This window comes from Geospiza fortis, unplaced genomic scaffold, assembly GCF_000277835.1.
Source record: "Geospiza fortis unplaced genomic scaffold, GeoFor_1.0 scaffold157, whole genome shotgun sequence".
Lineage (NCBI taxonomy): Eukaryota > Metazoa > Chordata > Aves > Passeriformes > Thraupidae > Geospiza > Geospiza fortis.
This window is the reverse complement of record NW_005054314.1, coordinates 852,410-868,338: the sequence shown is the minus strand read 5'-3', so window position 1 is coordinate 868,338 and position 15,929 is coordinate 852,410. Positions and strand designations below refer to the sequence as shown.

Genomic DNA, 15,929 nt, shown 5'->3' with positions numbered 1-15,929 from the left:
GCCCGGAACTGCACCGAGGGGAGGCTGGGCTGGGTTTGTGCTCTGCTCTTTGCAGTGTTTTAAATTTACATGTTATCCCATATCTTGGCCTGAAACCACCGTAATTTCAGAGTTATAGTAATTTGGAGGGAAGTGGGTCACATTTTCTGTTCCAAGGGAGGTTCTTGCCTTCTTTGGCACACACCTGTCCTTCGAACCAAGACATTGCTGTTGTTGCTCTAACTCAAAATGAGCTAAGATGAATGTAGAGGTTGATCTATTGAGTCCTGCAGTCAGTGAGCCAATAAAAATGTCATTAAAACAGCCAGAGTGCTCAGGGACATGGTGAGAGGTCTAAGCCTGAGGTGTGCTGTTCCCTGAGCACTGCTTTGATAAATACACTTCCCAGCTTTTGGATCTACCACGGAAGTCTTAAAATGTAATAAAAAAGCCAGTACAATGAAAAATGAATCTGTAAGGGGGAAAAACCTAGTGTGAATACTCTTGTATAAATACAGTTCAAAATTAGGTGGGGTTTTAAAATCTAGTAGATATAAAATATTCAACCACATTTCATCTGCCTTTCCTCTTTATAAGAAAATAAATGGGGGTGGCTGGGGGTGATTCTGAGCATATTAGAGAAAAAAATTTTCTACTTGACTCTTTTAACAAACCACCCTCACTTAGCAGAAACACAAATGCAAAAAAAAGGGGTTTTTCAAAAGTTGTGAATATTTACCTTAATTTGAATTCAGCCTTGGGGCTGATTAATTGTCTTGAATCCAAAACAAGATGAAAAATAATTTAGAGACTGAAACTCCAATTTCAAATGTCCTTATCCATTTCTTTATATCCTCCCTTTTTCCCTTTTGTCCTTGCTTCAAAATCAAGCCAAACACAGTCTTGCTTGCTTTTGCTTTCAGACCTGTTAAACTCCCTTGGTTCTCCCTCTGCTTTTCTATTTGGTTCAGAGCTGGCTTCAGTTTGTGGTTCAGAGCCAGCTCCAGGTGGCCTGGGGATTACAGATGCCTTGCCACCAGAACAAAGGAAACTGCTTTGTGAACTCTGGCCAAGCTAAGCTCTTCTTCCTATTTCCAGTCAAGAGAGTACGCCCAGTGTGTAACTATTCCCTTGGAATAGAGAATTACAGATCTTAGTTTCAGTGTGAAAATTCAAGACAATTTTTCTTCTTTGCACTGTGGAGTGGTTCTTTCTTTTCTTCCCTCTTCCTGTTCCCCATGTGACCACTACTACTTCTTATAGAATTAGAACCCACTAGAAATCAACTCTTATGGAAAATGAATGGTTTGGAAATGTTTCAGAAAAGACACATTGTTGAAAGACCCACTTCCAGACCCATGGGCTTGTATTTCCTTTACATGTATGTGGAAAGTGTACATTCTGACATTTTCTTGTGGATTCCAGCATTTGCTATTTAGATACAACTCTTCTTAGCTGGCCTCACAATACTATGATCGCCACTGGAAGCCCTCCAGCATCTTCCTCAGCCACCTTGAAACTGCTTGCTTTTCATTCCTCTTGGCTACTGTTTCTGACAGCAAAGCCCAGGTTACCTGTAGCTTTGCTCTTGTTATCTTTTGTTCTTCTTGTATCTGCCTTTCCTCATTAAAAATGGCCATATAACCTTTCCTGCCAGCCACGGACTGCTGGGAGCACTGACCTCCCCACCAAGCTCCATGACCATGTACTGAAAACAAAAGTGGATCTTCCCTTTAATAATTCATAGGCCATCTGTTTAGCTTCTGAAAGAAGAAAATCAAAAACGTGGGGTTTGTGCTAGTTTATTTACATACCTCTACCAACAAAAAAAAAAGAAAATACTCTTACCTTAAACAATTTAAGTGCAGGTCATGAAGGAGAGCACTTGTGGACACAGGGGTCCTGGAAAAAATTGGGAAGAAAGAACTGGATGTCTTCCCAACACAGCAGCTCTATGGCCTTCCTGAGAGAACTCTTTTGGTGGGCTCCCATCGGTGCCCTGTGTGGCCAGGCCCACCCTGTTCCTGTCTGCTTGCCAGGTGTTAAAAACAAAGTTGTACCTCTTTGTGATCTCCCTCCTGGGTGATCACAAGAATTTATAAAATTTTTATAAAATTGCCTCAAGCTGTCAATTTTAGAGAGCCCCTTTACACCTCCAGAGCCCACAAGGCAGGGAAGACACCAAGAAAAAAGGCAGCACAGATGCATCAGCTGCTCAGAGAACTGAGAGATGAAATCTAATGGCCCAGCCTTGGGGAACAGCTTGCCCAGCACAGCGAGGAATGGCTCACGACTTAGCAGACTTCAGCTCCAGACTTCTCCTTCAAAACTGAGAAAAACAGCAAGGCTGATTCCTTTTGCACATGCCTTGAAATATCACTGTTTTCCAGAGCTGACTAGTTTAAGGGAAGACTCCTGCTTCAGTCACTGACATTCCTGCAGAAATTACCCTTTTCTGGATTACCAGCAGTAGCAGTAATGTGAGTGGCTGGTGAAGAACCATCCATGAAGCTTTCAAGTCTATTGCTTTTGGCTTAGTGAGGGCTTTCTTCATCATGAGCCTGAATAGATTTATTGTCTTGGTCATGGAGTGTGAACAAAAGTGATAGTACTCCCCAGGCACTTAGTTTCCTCAATTCTACTCAATTCTAATTGTAACTAATGAAAAGCATACTGCATTTTTAGGTTGTGGTTCCAGGAAGCATTTTAAATAGAAGTAGCCTCCAGCGCTGTTCAAAATGCAATCTAAATAATGCAAGATTGTTAGGAGAAAATACACTATTAAATAACACCAAGTAATGGACAACTATTCAAAGGCATTATTTTTTATTAGCCTGGATCATTATTACTGAGCACATGTGACCTTACTTGCACTCCGTAATACTTATAGTCATTCAGGAAAGCTAAATAATCATTAATCATAATGATTACACTGAGTGGTTATGTCCATATTTTTTGGATTTTCAGTGCTGTAAAACCTCTCAAATATGTTTTGGTTTCTTCCTACAAGAAGGGCAACTCTTTTCAAAAGGTAATTTAGGAGAAAGTTGACTTATTTTCCCTAAATTATATAAGCCCACCCCAAATGATGGATTGTTTTCAGTCCAGAGAAATTTTCTTTCAGGTAAAATAATATGTTTTGTGCAGTTTGTGAGAATGAGACTTTATTATAGACTCTCAACTAAAACACATCACATCAGTGTGCAAAGTGAGCCTTTTCACTCAGAGGTGAGGGAATGGACAAAATATCCACCAATTTTATTACACAGATGTACAGGTGGCATTTTGAGGAGAAGTGAGAAGGAAGGACAAAGTCTGTGGTTTTGCTGAATGCATAACACTAATGATGCTGAAAATGGGATGTTTCTGAAGATTGCCTCCTGATTTGCCTTGCAAATGGCTCTGTCTGCCAATGCCTGTATATGCCACACCTTTAACAAGAACCCATTTGTAGTGTTTTGCCAGCCCTTGTTTAGCATGAAGCTTTGAGCTCTGGTGAAGTGTCCCTGTAGACCTTTTTATTTTCTTCCCAACTACAGGCTCCCTTGACAGAAGGAAATGTAAGAGAAGATTTGTTATGGAGCATTTTGGACTTTTTTTTAAATAAAAAACACTGTCCTGGGTTTAGTTGGTGGGAGTGAGGAGTCAGCATCTTTAGTGTCAGAAAAATATTTCAAAATATATAAAAAACGTTTATTTTCCAAGTGAAGTCTGTTTTGTCTGTGACAGTAATGGGTGAGTGGTCTCCTTGTCTTCTTCTTGATGCATTAGCGTTTTCATTTTATTTTTTCCTCCCCATCCTGTTGAGGGGAGTGAAGAGTGCAACTGGTGGGAGGCTGGCAGCTGGTCCAGGTCAACCCACCACAGTATCGTGCTCTAGAATTTTGTACAGGGGTTCCTTCTCAGGGAGAAGTCCTTCCTGTGTGATGTGATTTAACATCTAGCACATAACCCTTCTTCTCAAATGTATAGCACTGCACACTGGAGTGAAATCTCCTGAAGGTGGGAGAGAGCAAGGGTGAGGATAAGCGTGGGGGGGATACAGGGGGAATGGGACTGTGTCTCCTGACCAACATTTGAGGTGCCAACAGGTTCTTGTGTTCATAGACTTGCAAGCTTGAAAGACCTGCTGTGCTGGGTTGGATCACTTGTCAACAATATTTCTTCAAGGTCCTTCATAGTCTTCACAGTCAGAAGTGAGCCTTTAAGTTTCCTAGTAATTCTTCTGTGCTGGAAATGCACAGCATGGCTGTCACTATTTGAGTGTGTCACTGAAGTGTTTGTGAAAATGAGGGCTTGACAAAGAAACTTTCTGTGCCAAAACAAACATGGTGAAAAGAAGGCAAGATAAATGAAACCATCTTTCTGTTCCTGCAGAAACTCAACGTATTGCATGAAGGTGTCCATGTCCTTGACGGTAGCTGAGAATGAATCTGGGCTTTGCTACAACAGCAAGATCAGATACCTGGAAAAATCAGAAGTCACTAAAAGAAAGACAATCTCCTGTCCTGATATTGAGGATTACAAAACAGCCAGTCAAGAGCCAGATGTGGTGTGGTACAAGGTAACTATTGCTGTCTTATTGCTGTTGGGCTGAAACTCTTCAAAACTTTCACTGTACATAAAATCTGTGTACAGATTTACTTTTTGAGTAAATCTACTCCAGAGGCACTGGTGGGAGCCAGTGGGAGGAGATATTCCTTTCCATTATGCTGGAATATTTAGAGATTTTCACCCAGGCAGGGAGCATAAGTTGTTTGAAACAGAACACTAGATAGATAAATAAGTACGAGGAAGTCTTTAAGAGTTCCTTCTTTATTTCTTCTGCTGAAAAGAGAAATCCTTGTGTTCGTGAGAACCTGCCAATTCACTGGTAGTCAGGGAATTTGGACTGGACCTATGAAATACCATCAGGCAAGACAGTGATGATGCCTGCTCATTGTGTGCAGAACCTGCTCTGCCTTCCAAAAGGCTTCTCTGTGTTGAGGGATTAATGAATCTGAGCTAGTAATTGCATCAATTTACTGGGAGTTAACTGTAATTTAAACATGCTCTTAATTATGCCTGAATAAAATTCTATGTGTACATAATATAGCATTTGCTGTGAGGATTTGTTTTAACAGTAGTATGAGCTTCACTTCTGGCTAGAATTATGCTGCATTAAATATTTATTTTTTAAGATTTCCCCAATTAATGCCATTGATATATGCTCAGCTCAGTTATGCTTATTAGAACTGTTTTGACAAGATGTGTGGGATATTTTTTTAAGTAAATGTGTGTGTCAAGGCATGATTGAAAGAATGGGATTTAAGAGTAAGAGCAGTTTCATGAAAAATCAGCTGGCAGAGGGAAAAGGTATATTACATCTTGAGTGTGCAGTCTTAATCCATTTCCATCATGTCTTTTCTACTACTAGGTTGAAAGGAGGGCTAAGAGAACAATCAAAATGTCAGGTGAAGGACAGGTAGTTGGTAACTATCCAGAAAAATGGACTTTTGAGGTACTGCCACTTAGATTTCAAGGAAGAGAAAAAGATGCATAATAGTGCACACTTTAATTACTGGGGGGGAGAAACCCCAAACATTTCAGATGTCTAAGGAAAGTAAATAGTCTAGAAAAGGAAACTTGCAGATTCTTCTAGCAGGGAAACATACTGCAAAAGCAGAAAAGAGCAATTAATTGGTTCAAGCCTTTGGGGGGAACTTAGAGCACCTTACAGTACCTGGAGGGGGCTTAGAAGATGATTGGAGAGGGACTTTCCACAAGGGCATGTAGTGAAAGGACAGGAGGGAATGGCCTTGGACTGAAGGACGGTAGATTTAGATTAGATATTAATTTTTTTCCTGTGGGAGTGGTGAGGCACTGGCACAGGTTGCCCAGAGAAGCTGTGGACTCCCCATCCATGGAAGAGTTCAACACCAGTTGGATGGGACTTGTAGCAGCCAGGTTTACTGGAAGCTATCCCTGCTCATGCAGGGGAGTTGGAAAGAGATGATCTGTAAGGTCTCTTCCCAAACTATTCTGTGATTCCATGCAGTGAGTCATACAATTGAGCACTTACCCTTTTAGGGAAATTAGCAGACCTCCAACAGTAAAATCTAGATTGTTTTCAGAATATATAAACTTGTAAGAATTTTGTTTCTCAGCCATTTTCCAGCTTCTCCCCTTTTTTGCTTTTAGTTTTGTGTATTAAATATATAAACAAGCATTTTCAACATAATTTTGTAAAGCCTGCATAGTCAGCAGATTAAAAAATAATTAGCTGAAATTTGGGAAAGAAAGGCTTATAAATAATCTTTAATAGGAAGTGTTTCAAGAAGTAAAAAATAAATAATAAGGAAATTAGTGGTACAATTCCACCAAAACAACTCCTCTGTGTAAACCCACAATAGCACAAACATTGTTTTTGCTAAATTATTATTCTTTGTAGTAGTAAATCCTTCCTCTACTCCTGCAGTGTCACCCTTCTTATTGCAAATTTTATATGCTTTATATAAAAATATAAAGTGTATAAAAATGTGTCTTCCATCTCTTTGTTCCCATGCTTTTAAAAATAAAATACCAAATGTAAAACTGGGAACACAGGTTATTTCAATGCTGCACTAAAGGGTGCATATCTGAAATATGCTTACTTTGTGTGTTCTGGGAATTGTATTTCTTCTAAATTAGGATTGATAGGACTGAATCGTATTCTTTGCCCATTGTTCAGATTTAGTTACACTGAGTAGGTGGTTGATGTACCTTTCAATAGATCCAAAATTTTGAGTTCAAATCAGAAAGGATTTAATGGCATTTCCTGGCTCAGGTCTGTGTCCTGAGTGAGTCTCAGCACAGTAGATAGGATCTGGGTTCTGGTCATTCTCTATCACCAGTGTTAACTAAAGTTCACTTGCAAGACAAGATGATGCTTCCCTTCCAGCTGTTCTTTGGAAACAGAGAGATGTGATGATCACTCTGGTACCTGCAGTATTGTTGCACAGCTTCTGAATCTGAAACCTGATTGTATTGTGACTGAATTTGGCCTCCTAGGGACAGGGAGAACTCTTCAGTGTTCCCTTTTCAAGTGCAAGGCCAGAAACCCTCAGTGCTGTCTTTTTATTTCTCTGTCGTGGTCCTTGAATTTAGAATCTGACATGGATTTGGAATGCATATGGAGTCCATGAAAAATTTATTTTTGTGTCACGCTGATCTCTTACTGTGGTACAATATATTTGCATGTTGATGTATTTTCTTGTTTGGTTGTTTTCTTAAGAGAAAGCTTTGTTCTATTTTGTTTTCTGTGTTTCTGACACCGCTGTTGCAGACGAGCAGAAAATGGGGCATAGGTGTGGGCATGTCACCAGTCTCTGAAGCTGCTGAGCGTGATGTAACTGATGTGAGACTGCAACAGTCTGAGAGCTTATTCCAAGCTGCCACCTTGAGAGAGGGAGTAGAGAGGCATTGAAGGTGCTCAGGCCCTATATTGCTATGTGTTTCCTGGGTACAGGATTAACCAGAGCCTCTGGAGCTGCTGGGACTACTGAGTGCTTTAGAGAACTCAAAAAGTATGGTTTTGTTGCAGGGAGAACAGGCTTGATGTTAAAGGTATTTAGAGGCAATGAATGCATAATCTTAAGGTGCCATTTTCAAGAGACAATGATGAGATTTGGACCGTGCTTTTAGTTCAGAGCATTCCAAGAATGATTCAATCATGAGTGCTGTTGACATGGAAAGTGACTGATCTGCCTGCAAGGATCCGGTATGTTAGGAACTGGAGAGCCTCTCCTTGCACTGTATCACACCCTATCCAGAAGGACTCAAACATGCTTCCAGTAGGACCACAGTTTGTAGCAAGGAACCTAAATCTGCCAAACAACAGCTAAGGACTGTGTGGGTGAAGTCTATGAGAGTTGCAGGCTATCAGTGCCATGTCCTGCATCACAGGGTGCATGGGGGGTGATGTTGCAAAGTGTCTGGTGATGGGAAAAGACTGAATCAAAGCTCTTCAGGTGCTGGAAAAGTTGATGATGAGAAATAAGGCTGTAAGGAAACCAGGCTCCTGAATTCTCTCCAAAAACTGCTGTTCTTCCTGTTTTCTTCTACTGGTAAATGGTTCTGGCCTGGGACTATGTATAAAATTTGCCTTCAGGCTAACTCTTAACAGATGTTGCCCTTACTCCCTTCAAATAGAGACATATTTTAATGGTCCATCCTAAAGGAGAGGTCTTGGCAGTTGTTATGAAGAAAAAGAAGATACTTAACCATTGCTTGAGGGCACCATGTATTAAACACAGCCCATGAAATACAGTAGGAATAACTGAACCTTAAAAACATTTCTATTTAATTTCAGTCTTCAAATTAATTCCCGTTTCAGATCTCTCTGCTTTCTGAAATTATATTTGAATTTTAATTGCAAAATATTTCTAGGTGGTTATTTCCTTATGTATAATACTGAAAATATGATCACACAGCACTGTCTTATGTTGTACAAGCCAGGTAATTTTGTCATTGGATTTTTTTTTTGCAGGAATGTGAGCCGAAAATGTGGAGAAGTGTTGTAATTCAGAAGGGAAATACTCTCTTAATTCAAGAGGTCCAGGAAGAAGATGGAGGAAATTATACCTGTGAACTAAAGTTTGAAGGCAAGCTTATACGAAGGACGGTTGAATTGAAGGTTACTGGTAAGAATCTTTTTTCTATGCAAATAGGAAAAAATTAAAACTTTGAAATAATAAGAAAAAATGGTACTCACATGTCGGTGAAATCTGTCAGTGAATCTGTTTGACAGAAATAAGTCCAAAGCAAATCCCAGTAGCTGAGCAGTCCCAGACTCAGGGAAATTTATATCAAGATCTTCTAAAATTCCACAGAAAAGTACTTTTACCTTTTGCTTTGTACAAAACCTGGAAATGCTCCATATTTTTAAGTTTTCCTTTAATTTATGATGATCAACTTTTCTAATCTAAGGGTTGTCTTTAGTGAAGAGGATGGCACAACCTATTCCAAGAATGAAGTCAGCAATATTGGATTGTCAAAACAAAGTAACCTGCTCGTCAGGAGGTCATACACTCTATGGTTCTGACTCTGTGGAGTATTTACCAGACAACAGTATTTTTCTGTCTATTTTTGCCAGATATCAAAAATGAACAGCTAAAATAAGTATTGTCTACTGATATAATCTTGCTCCCTTTTCATCTCATTGTACAGTATGACATCTATAATTATTACTTTGCCTTCTGTGTCTGTGGAACTTTGCAAGTACCTGCAAACAGTTGAGGTTTTCTTCAGCCTTTCACACAAAACCATATAAACAAATGGTTAGGTATCTTCCCCACATACTGATTAAAACAGGGCCCTACTCAAAGCAGTGACTGGTAGAATTCTTCTTTCTTATATCAAACTGAACTATTCCACATGATGTTTCTAATATGTTCTTGAAAAAGTCTTCCCTTTATTTTGAGTGGAATCTGTTTTTTTATTCTTGTCATATTCTTAATTTTCAGTGAGTTCTTTTCCCTGTGTGCCCTATGTCATGTGACCCTTTATTGTCCATTTTTGGTCATGGACAGAGCTCTAAAGTACTGACTTACCTACCTGATTCTAGACCTGAGATATGAAAGAAGATATAATGCATGAAGATATAATACATGCTTTGTGGGTGGTTGCTACCCTAAGTAGCATGCTGGTCTTCAACCAGAATGTGAACTAAGTTTGACAAAGTGAAAATGAGATGCATTTAACTCAATTCCTCATGATGGATATTTTATGCTCTCCCTCTCATCATGACCTTGCTAGAAGTCATGTGTTCTCTTCGTTATTTAAACACTATGGTGTATTTATACTTCACAATTTAGGGAATTTGTCCTAAACTAAATATAGAATTTATTACAGTTATTTCTCTTACTAAAAAGTTCATTATCTGTATTATTTAAAATGTAAGTATGAAATATGTCAGTGTTCTCCATTTTGCAAAATGCTTGAGGAGGAGAAGTCTTTTCCTCTTTTAATTTGGTGTGAATTCACATTGCATTAAATTTTGTTTAGTTTATAAAAGCACATTTGTTTGTAAACACCTTTTCCAGATGGAAATGTTTGGGATACATATCTGATGTTATGTGTTTGCTGATTGAATCTCTCTAGATATCTGAAAGAGGCTAGTAAGTTTATGTAAATAAAAACCTAAAAATGTGGATCAGAGATACAAATGACAGCTTGAATGAGCCAGTTTGTTTCTCCTGTTTTTTTTTGTTTTGTTTCAGTTGGTGATTTCACGTGTTACTGTAGGTTTAGATCTTTGCGGGGGAGAGGTCAAAGAAAACTTGTACAACAAACAGCAAAGGATTGCTTGTGTTGTGTGGCTGTCCAAGTCAGGTGGGGGGTCCTGAGGTCCGATCACAGGCTGGGAGTAGGTACATGACATCCTCAGGGACTGGGCTGATTAAATGTTGTGGTCCTTCAGGACTCATCTCAGTATGTCCAGGTCTTTCTTGTAATGCAATTGATGTTGCACTGAGCCCTATTTTTCATCTGTCTGAAAATGAGTTCTCATCAAAATATTGTACCAGAGGAAATTAGAGGGAGAACCAGAGCTCTGACTTCTGAACTCGCTGGTCTTTAAAATCACTGTTAGCAAATACTGCTGAAGGCTGGGGTAGAATTGTCTCAGCTAGCCTGCAGCGAGATGTGGAGAAAAGGATCATGCCTGCTGTCTTCTTCTGAAGGAGCTTTGTGATGCTGTTTCTACTACTGGTACTTATTACCATGTCTGAATTGGCATTTATTGGCAAGTGTCTGAGTTCCTCTAACATAAAGATTTTGAACAGAAAGACTCTGTTGGGTACTGCTAGCAGCCATGGTAACCTGAAATTGTTATTGAAGAGTTATTCTGAAAGTGAAATGGGTAACTCCATGTCTCCCTTGAGTAAGGAGAGATGCACTGCCATGGAGAGAGGGGAAGCTGGCTTAGATTCCCTGCAGTTTTTCAGGCGTTTGCTGAAGTACACAGTACAAAGTGCACCAGTTAGGTGGATGAAGTTATGAATCTCTTGATTGTAAGACAAGGATCTTTTCTTCTTTGAAGTCACATCAAATATGGTACGTGAGGTTTTTAATCCTTTGTGAAGATTGTGGTAGTTATGTAAGTAGCAATGTGAAATATTTGCTGTTTCTAGCTAAATGCAGAATGGGCATCTAAACAGTGAAACTTGAAATCAGAATAAATGCAGTGCTGTCATATCAGAAGCTACATCAAAAGCTTTAGGAAAATTTCAAGGTACAGGAGCCAGAAGCACCATTTTAACTTGCTGTTGGTAAAACTAAACAGAATAGTTAATGAGATCCCAGCCAAATGCAGCAGTTCTGCTGAAGATGTGATCCCACAAGCCAGCCTGATCCAAGTTGCAGCAGACAAGTGAGCAGCTGTGGGCCGAGGGAAGGATGTCTGCCTGTTTGGTATTTATATCAGTGTTGCCTAAGGACTTATTTCAAATAGGGGCTCCCTATTTGTGTCAACCCTGCTCATATTATTTATCCAGCAAAGTCCAGTGATGTCATTAGAGCTGTTAGAAGGTGTTCCCTTAATTTCCTGTGACAAAGTGTCAGCACAGTTGCCTTGGTGGCTGTGCCTGTGGCAGGGAGCTGCAAGGACAGTGTGCTTTCCTTGGATCCTGTCTTGCCTTCTGGCCTTTGCAGACCCAACTGGAAGATCTCAATGGGGCAGTTAGAGGTAGGAGGGGAGTTCCTCCTCCCTTTCTTCAGTGACTAAGTCATGATGTGAGCAAGTATGAAATAATTTGTAACAAAAAATCTCCGCAGTCTTAGATGGAAACTGAAAGCCATCAGTGTGTGATGCCTGTCCAGGGGAAGGCACACAGAGAGACCTGAGTGGTATTGGTAGGTGAGCAGAACAGAAAGCGAACAGAAAGCAAACAGGTCAGATGGCATTTGCAGGAAGGGGCAGCTGGACACAGGGATGGCAGTGTCATTTTCTGGCTGCAGTGGGTATTGAACAGCTGGGTGGGATTCAGTTGATAAAGGACTTCAGAGGCTGTAGCTCTTCAGGGTTCTGAGGGAAGGATTGCAGCCTAGAATACATTTGAAAAATATTTTGACGGAAAGTATTTATAGGAAAAAGATCCTGAGCTACAATACAGCTCTAATGAGCAGTGCCTAAATCTTGGTGTTTGGGTGCATTTAACAATAATAGATTGTCAACAAACCAGCTTTTTCATCACTAGTTCTTCATGGGTTTGTTATATTATGCAGACAGATGTGAAACAAGTCTTGTCAGCCTTTTTTGCTGAAGAAACATGACAACAGTGTTATCTCTTAGCAAATAACACATAACCCTTCAGTCTATGTAAAAAATATATATTGATACCATTTCACTTTGCTTCTTGGTAGCCTTAGAGTTACAAATAAGTGAGATTAGAAACTGTGATCTAGGGTTCCAAAGTGTAAAAATGTAACAGAAACTCAGTTTTTAATTAGATAATAAGTTAGAGTGCACCCATTTAGAAAAAACTGAATGCACTAATATAAACTTACAGATAATCTACATTATTAGAATTTATTAAAATTACAGTTATTCAGGAATATCAACAATCAGAAGCATTTTAATGAGTATTGTAAATGCCAACATTTATTAAAGAACAGTTATACTATTCAGATTAAAAGAAAATAAACCCCAGACATAGACCGCAGACATAAACCCCAGGCAGTGTTGGTTTTGAAAGGCAATTTCTGCATCTTCCTGTTTTCCCCAGCCCTACCGACAAGTTTACTCTGTCTTGATGCACAGCAATATTTCAATAGCTTTGAGGGTGAAAAGGTGCCATTGTGAAAAACACCTGCTGTGTTTATCTGCTCCTTCAGCACTCTTTTTGCTTTGGAACACTGGTCTGTAAGGACACAAGCTGAGAAGAAAATGCAAGGAGACATATCTTGGAGCTTTGGGAAAGGGTGATGCCTCTGAGAAGAGAGCAAGACCTGCTCTCACAGCGTGGCCCAGGTGCCCCTGGCAGATGAGGCTGTTTGCAGGGATGTGTTTCTTCAGGGACAGCTGTGCTAGAGGGAGAAGTTGCCTTGTTCTTTCTGCTGCCTGTGGAAAGAGGTGATTTGTGAGCTTGTACTGGTGAATTATTTTCCAGTATGACAGCAGAAGGTGGCCCATCTGACCAACTTCATAAACTGCTGGTGATGGATTGGAGTGACATGCAGGAGTTACTGGACCACTCTGTCCAGGAGCTCTGTCCTCCAAGTTTCCTTCATCCTCTACTCTGGCATATTCTTCACAGGCTGCTAAAATGCCTGGCTGTTCCTAAAAGTCATTTGTGCAGCAATATCTGTTTTGACCATCGTAAATGACAAATTATTCCACATGGCTACTTGAGTTGAATGATTCTGCCCGAATTCACTCTTTGGTCATAGTTTTTCAATTAAATTATTTCAAGTCTCATTACATCTCTCACTTTTCAAATTACACCTGCTGCTGTTACTAGATTTTGTTTGTGGGTTTGGACCCCCTTTATTGGCAAAAGTAATTGATGGTTGGTTCCAAGGAGAAAGCTGTGGAGGAAGCCATGTTGTGGCAGTTTTGTGCTCTCCTTGGGATGCCTTTTGCAGCTGCAGTGTGCGCGGAGCTCTGGGCTTTGTGGTTTTTGGAACCCTAACCCTAGGCAGTAAAAGCAGCCTTGGGCTAAGGCTGGTTCCAAGGAGAAAGCTGTGGAGGAAGCTATGGTTTTTTTAATTGAAGTTTTGCAGGATATTTCTTGTGAAATTTCAAAATTTTCCCAAATACAAGCTCTGGTTCCTGCCAGCACTCAATATCTCACCTAATCCCTGGGATCTGGGAGTTGCTTGAAGTGCAGTGGTGCTTTATTGTTGATTTTGGCCAGGAGCTCTGATGAGAGCTGTTAGCTCTCCTCTCCTATATTTGTTTGTGTTTTCAAGCATGGGTCAGAGAGTTTGTTGTCTCAAATAAAGCAGAAAACATTTCAAGGAAAGCCTAAAGCAGCCTGTGAATTTTCCTGATGAAGCAGCCTGAAAAGCACTCCAAGGTAAAACATGGTGACGTGCGGATGGTGGTGGCTGCTCTGGCCTTCAGGGTTTGCTGCTCCTCACTCCCTTGCATTGCCAATGCTGGTGGGCATGGGAAGTGTTTGCTGTACTTGGAGCTGTCTCCCTTTTTCTGGAAGCAGATGCTCCTTCTTGAGAGCTCTATTTGTTTAGCTCCACATCTCCAAAAGAAAAATTTCCCCTGTTTAGTGTTCACCAGAATTCTAAAGTGATATTGAAGCTGTCAGCAGCTGTAGGGACATGCTTTTTATTCTTTCACTCCTCTCCTGGCTTGGCAGCTCTGGCCTTTCTTTGCCTGCTGTAAACAACGTTCAGCTCACTCCCAGTGCTTGGCAGTCCTCATCTCTGACATATGGCCTGGGATGCCTGTCCCCTGTTGCATCCCATGCAAGTGTTCCAACCAGGGCTCCCCTTTGGCAGGAAATGTGCTGTTTCCAACTGAAAGCCCAACTCTTGCTCCTTGTGACTTCATGGGGAGCTGCTGGAGTACAGACAGGGAACACTGGAATATTGGCACTTTCTACTTTAGAACTATTTTTGTTCTTAACAGGCAATTTTATCTGTAAGCCAGAAGTCCCTCCTATACTATGTAATACAGACAGCAAATCCCTGTGCAGAAAGCTCCTGGAGCAAGGGGGTGACGGATGTTTGCACCCTGTTTCCTTGGTTGATATGAGGTTGGATCTCACAGCTTGGCTTGGAGAGTGAAGGGAGAAGGGGGCTCGCACTGTGGCTCTCCTGGCACCTGCCTGTGTGCCATGGTGGCTTTAGGTATCACTACCCAAATAGTGTCACAAAGAAAGATACAATGATTAACCAACCAAGGCTGCTGAGCTCAGAATAAAGTGTGCATTTTCAGATTTTCCTCAAATGTAACATAAGCAGTGAAGAGGGATAAAAACTGGTGAGATTTTCAGTTTCTTTTTTAGTTCATGGTGCTAGTCACATTCCATTGACTAATGAACAGCTTTTATAGTAGATGCAGAAAGGCCTTCCTGCCTCTAGGAAAACATTTTTTCCATAACAGAACTTTTACCAATATTTGGGTCCAGAAGAGAATAAATTAAAAGAATCTGAAGAAACCAGTTATTCAGGGGAAGATATTTACAAAACAATGGGCAAAGAGAAAAGCAGCTTGCTTGTGACTGCAGTTCTAACAACTGTGAAAATTAGATACTTGTTAATTTGGAAATGAAATCTTAAAATGAACAAGTTAAATCTGCATAAGTTTTTTACTTCTGGGAGGGAGACTGCAGATGGTTTGGGAACAGAAAATCCTTCCTGTTCACTTCTAATATTGACACATCATATCTCAAGTGACATTCACTTGCTCATATAAATTATACCTTTCCATAGCAAGACTTCATCTCTTTGCAATATCTTGACACAATCAGGGAATCACTTTTTCATTAAATGCAAGGGACAGCAGAAGCCTGCTCAAATTAAGGTTTTATTGAGAGTCCCAAGGTTTAAAAGATCTGTGGTAGGAGATACTGTTCTTAGCATTTCCTCTGCTGCACTTTCTTATAAATGATGCATTGCATCTCTTATTATTTTTATTTTCTAAAGGAAACCTTCCTTTCTATGAGAGACAGCAAGGCAGAAATGGGTTAAGTGCTGACAAATACAGTACTTAAAGACCAGGAAATGAATTTCACAGCTGGGTTCTCAAACCATTGCCAAAATAACTATCTATTTAAAGCTACATATAGGAAGTGCCAACAATTAGAGTTTTCTTTTGATATATTTTATGTGATTTGTATTAATTTTTACCAAGGTCTTTGTTTTGTAAATATTAGCTTTCTGTAATACAGTAAAGTATTTATCTTAAAACTTTAATTTCAATTCTGATTTGTTACATGTCTGGCATCCTATTAATTCCTGTAGATAGCTAA

The 15,929-nt window shown here is 40.0% G+C and overlaps 1 protein-coding gene across 1 annotated transcript in view; it reads left to right on the top strand.

Annotated features, from left to right (window-relative positions):
• The window catches only part of IL1RAPL2 (interleukin 1 receptor accessory protein like 2), a 320,679-nt gene that overhangs the window by 168,528 nt on the left and 136,222 nt on the right, over window positions 1-15,929 (top strand). Inside the window, 2 exon segments of the mRNA XM_005419803.2 lie at window positions 4,357-4,543; window positions 8,486-8,639. Of these exon segments, the coding sequence (XP_005419860.2) occupies window positions 4,357-4,543; window positions 8,486-8,639 (341 nt within the window).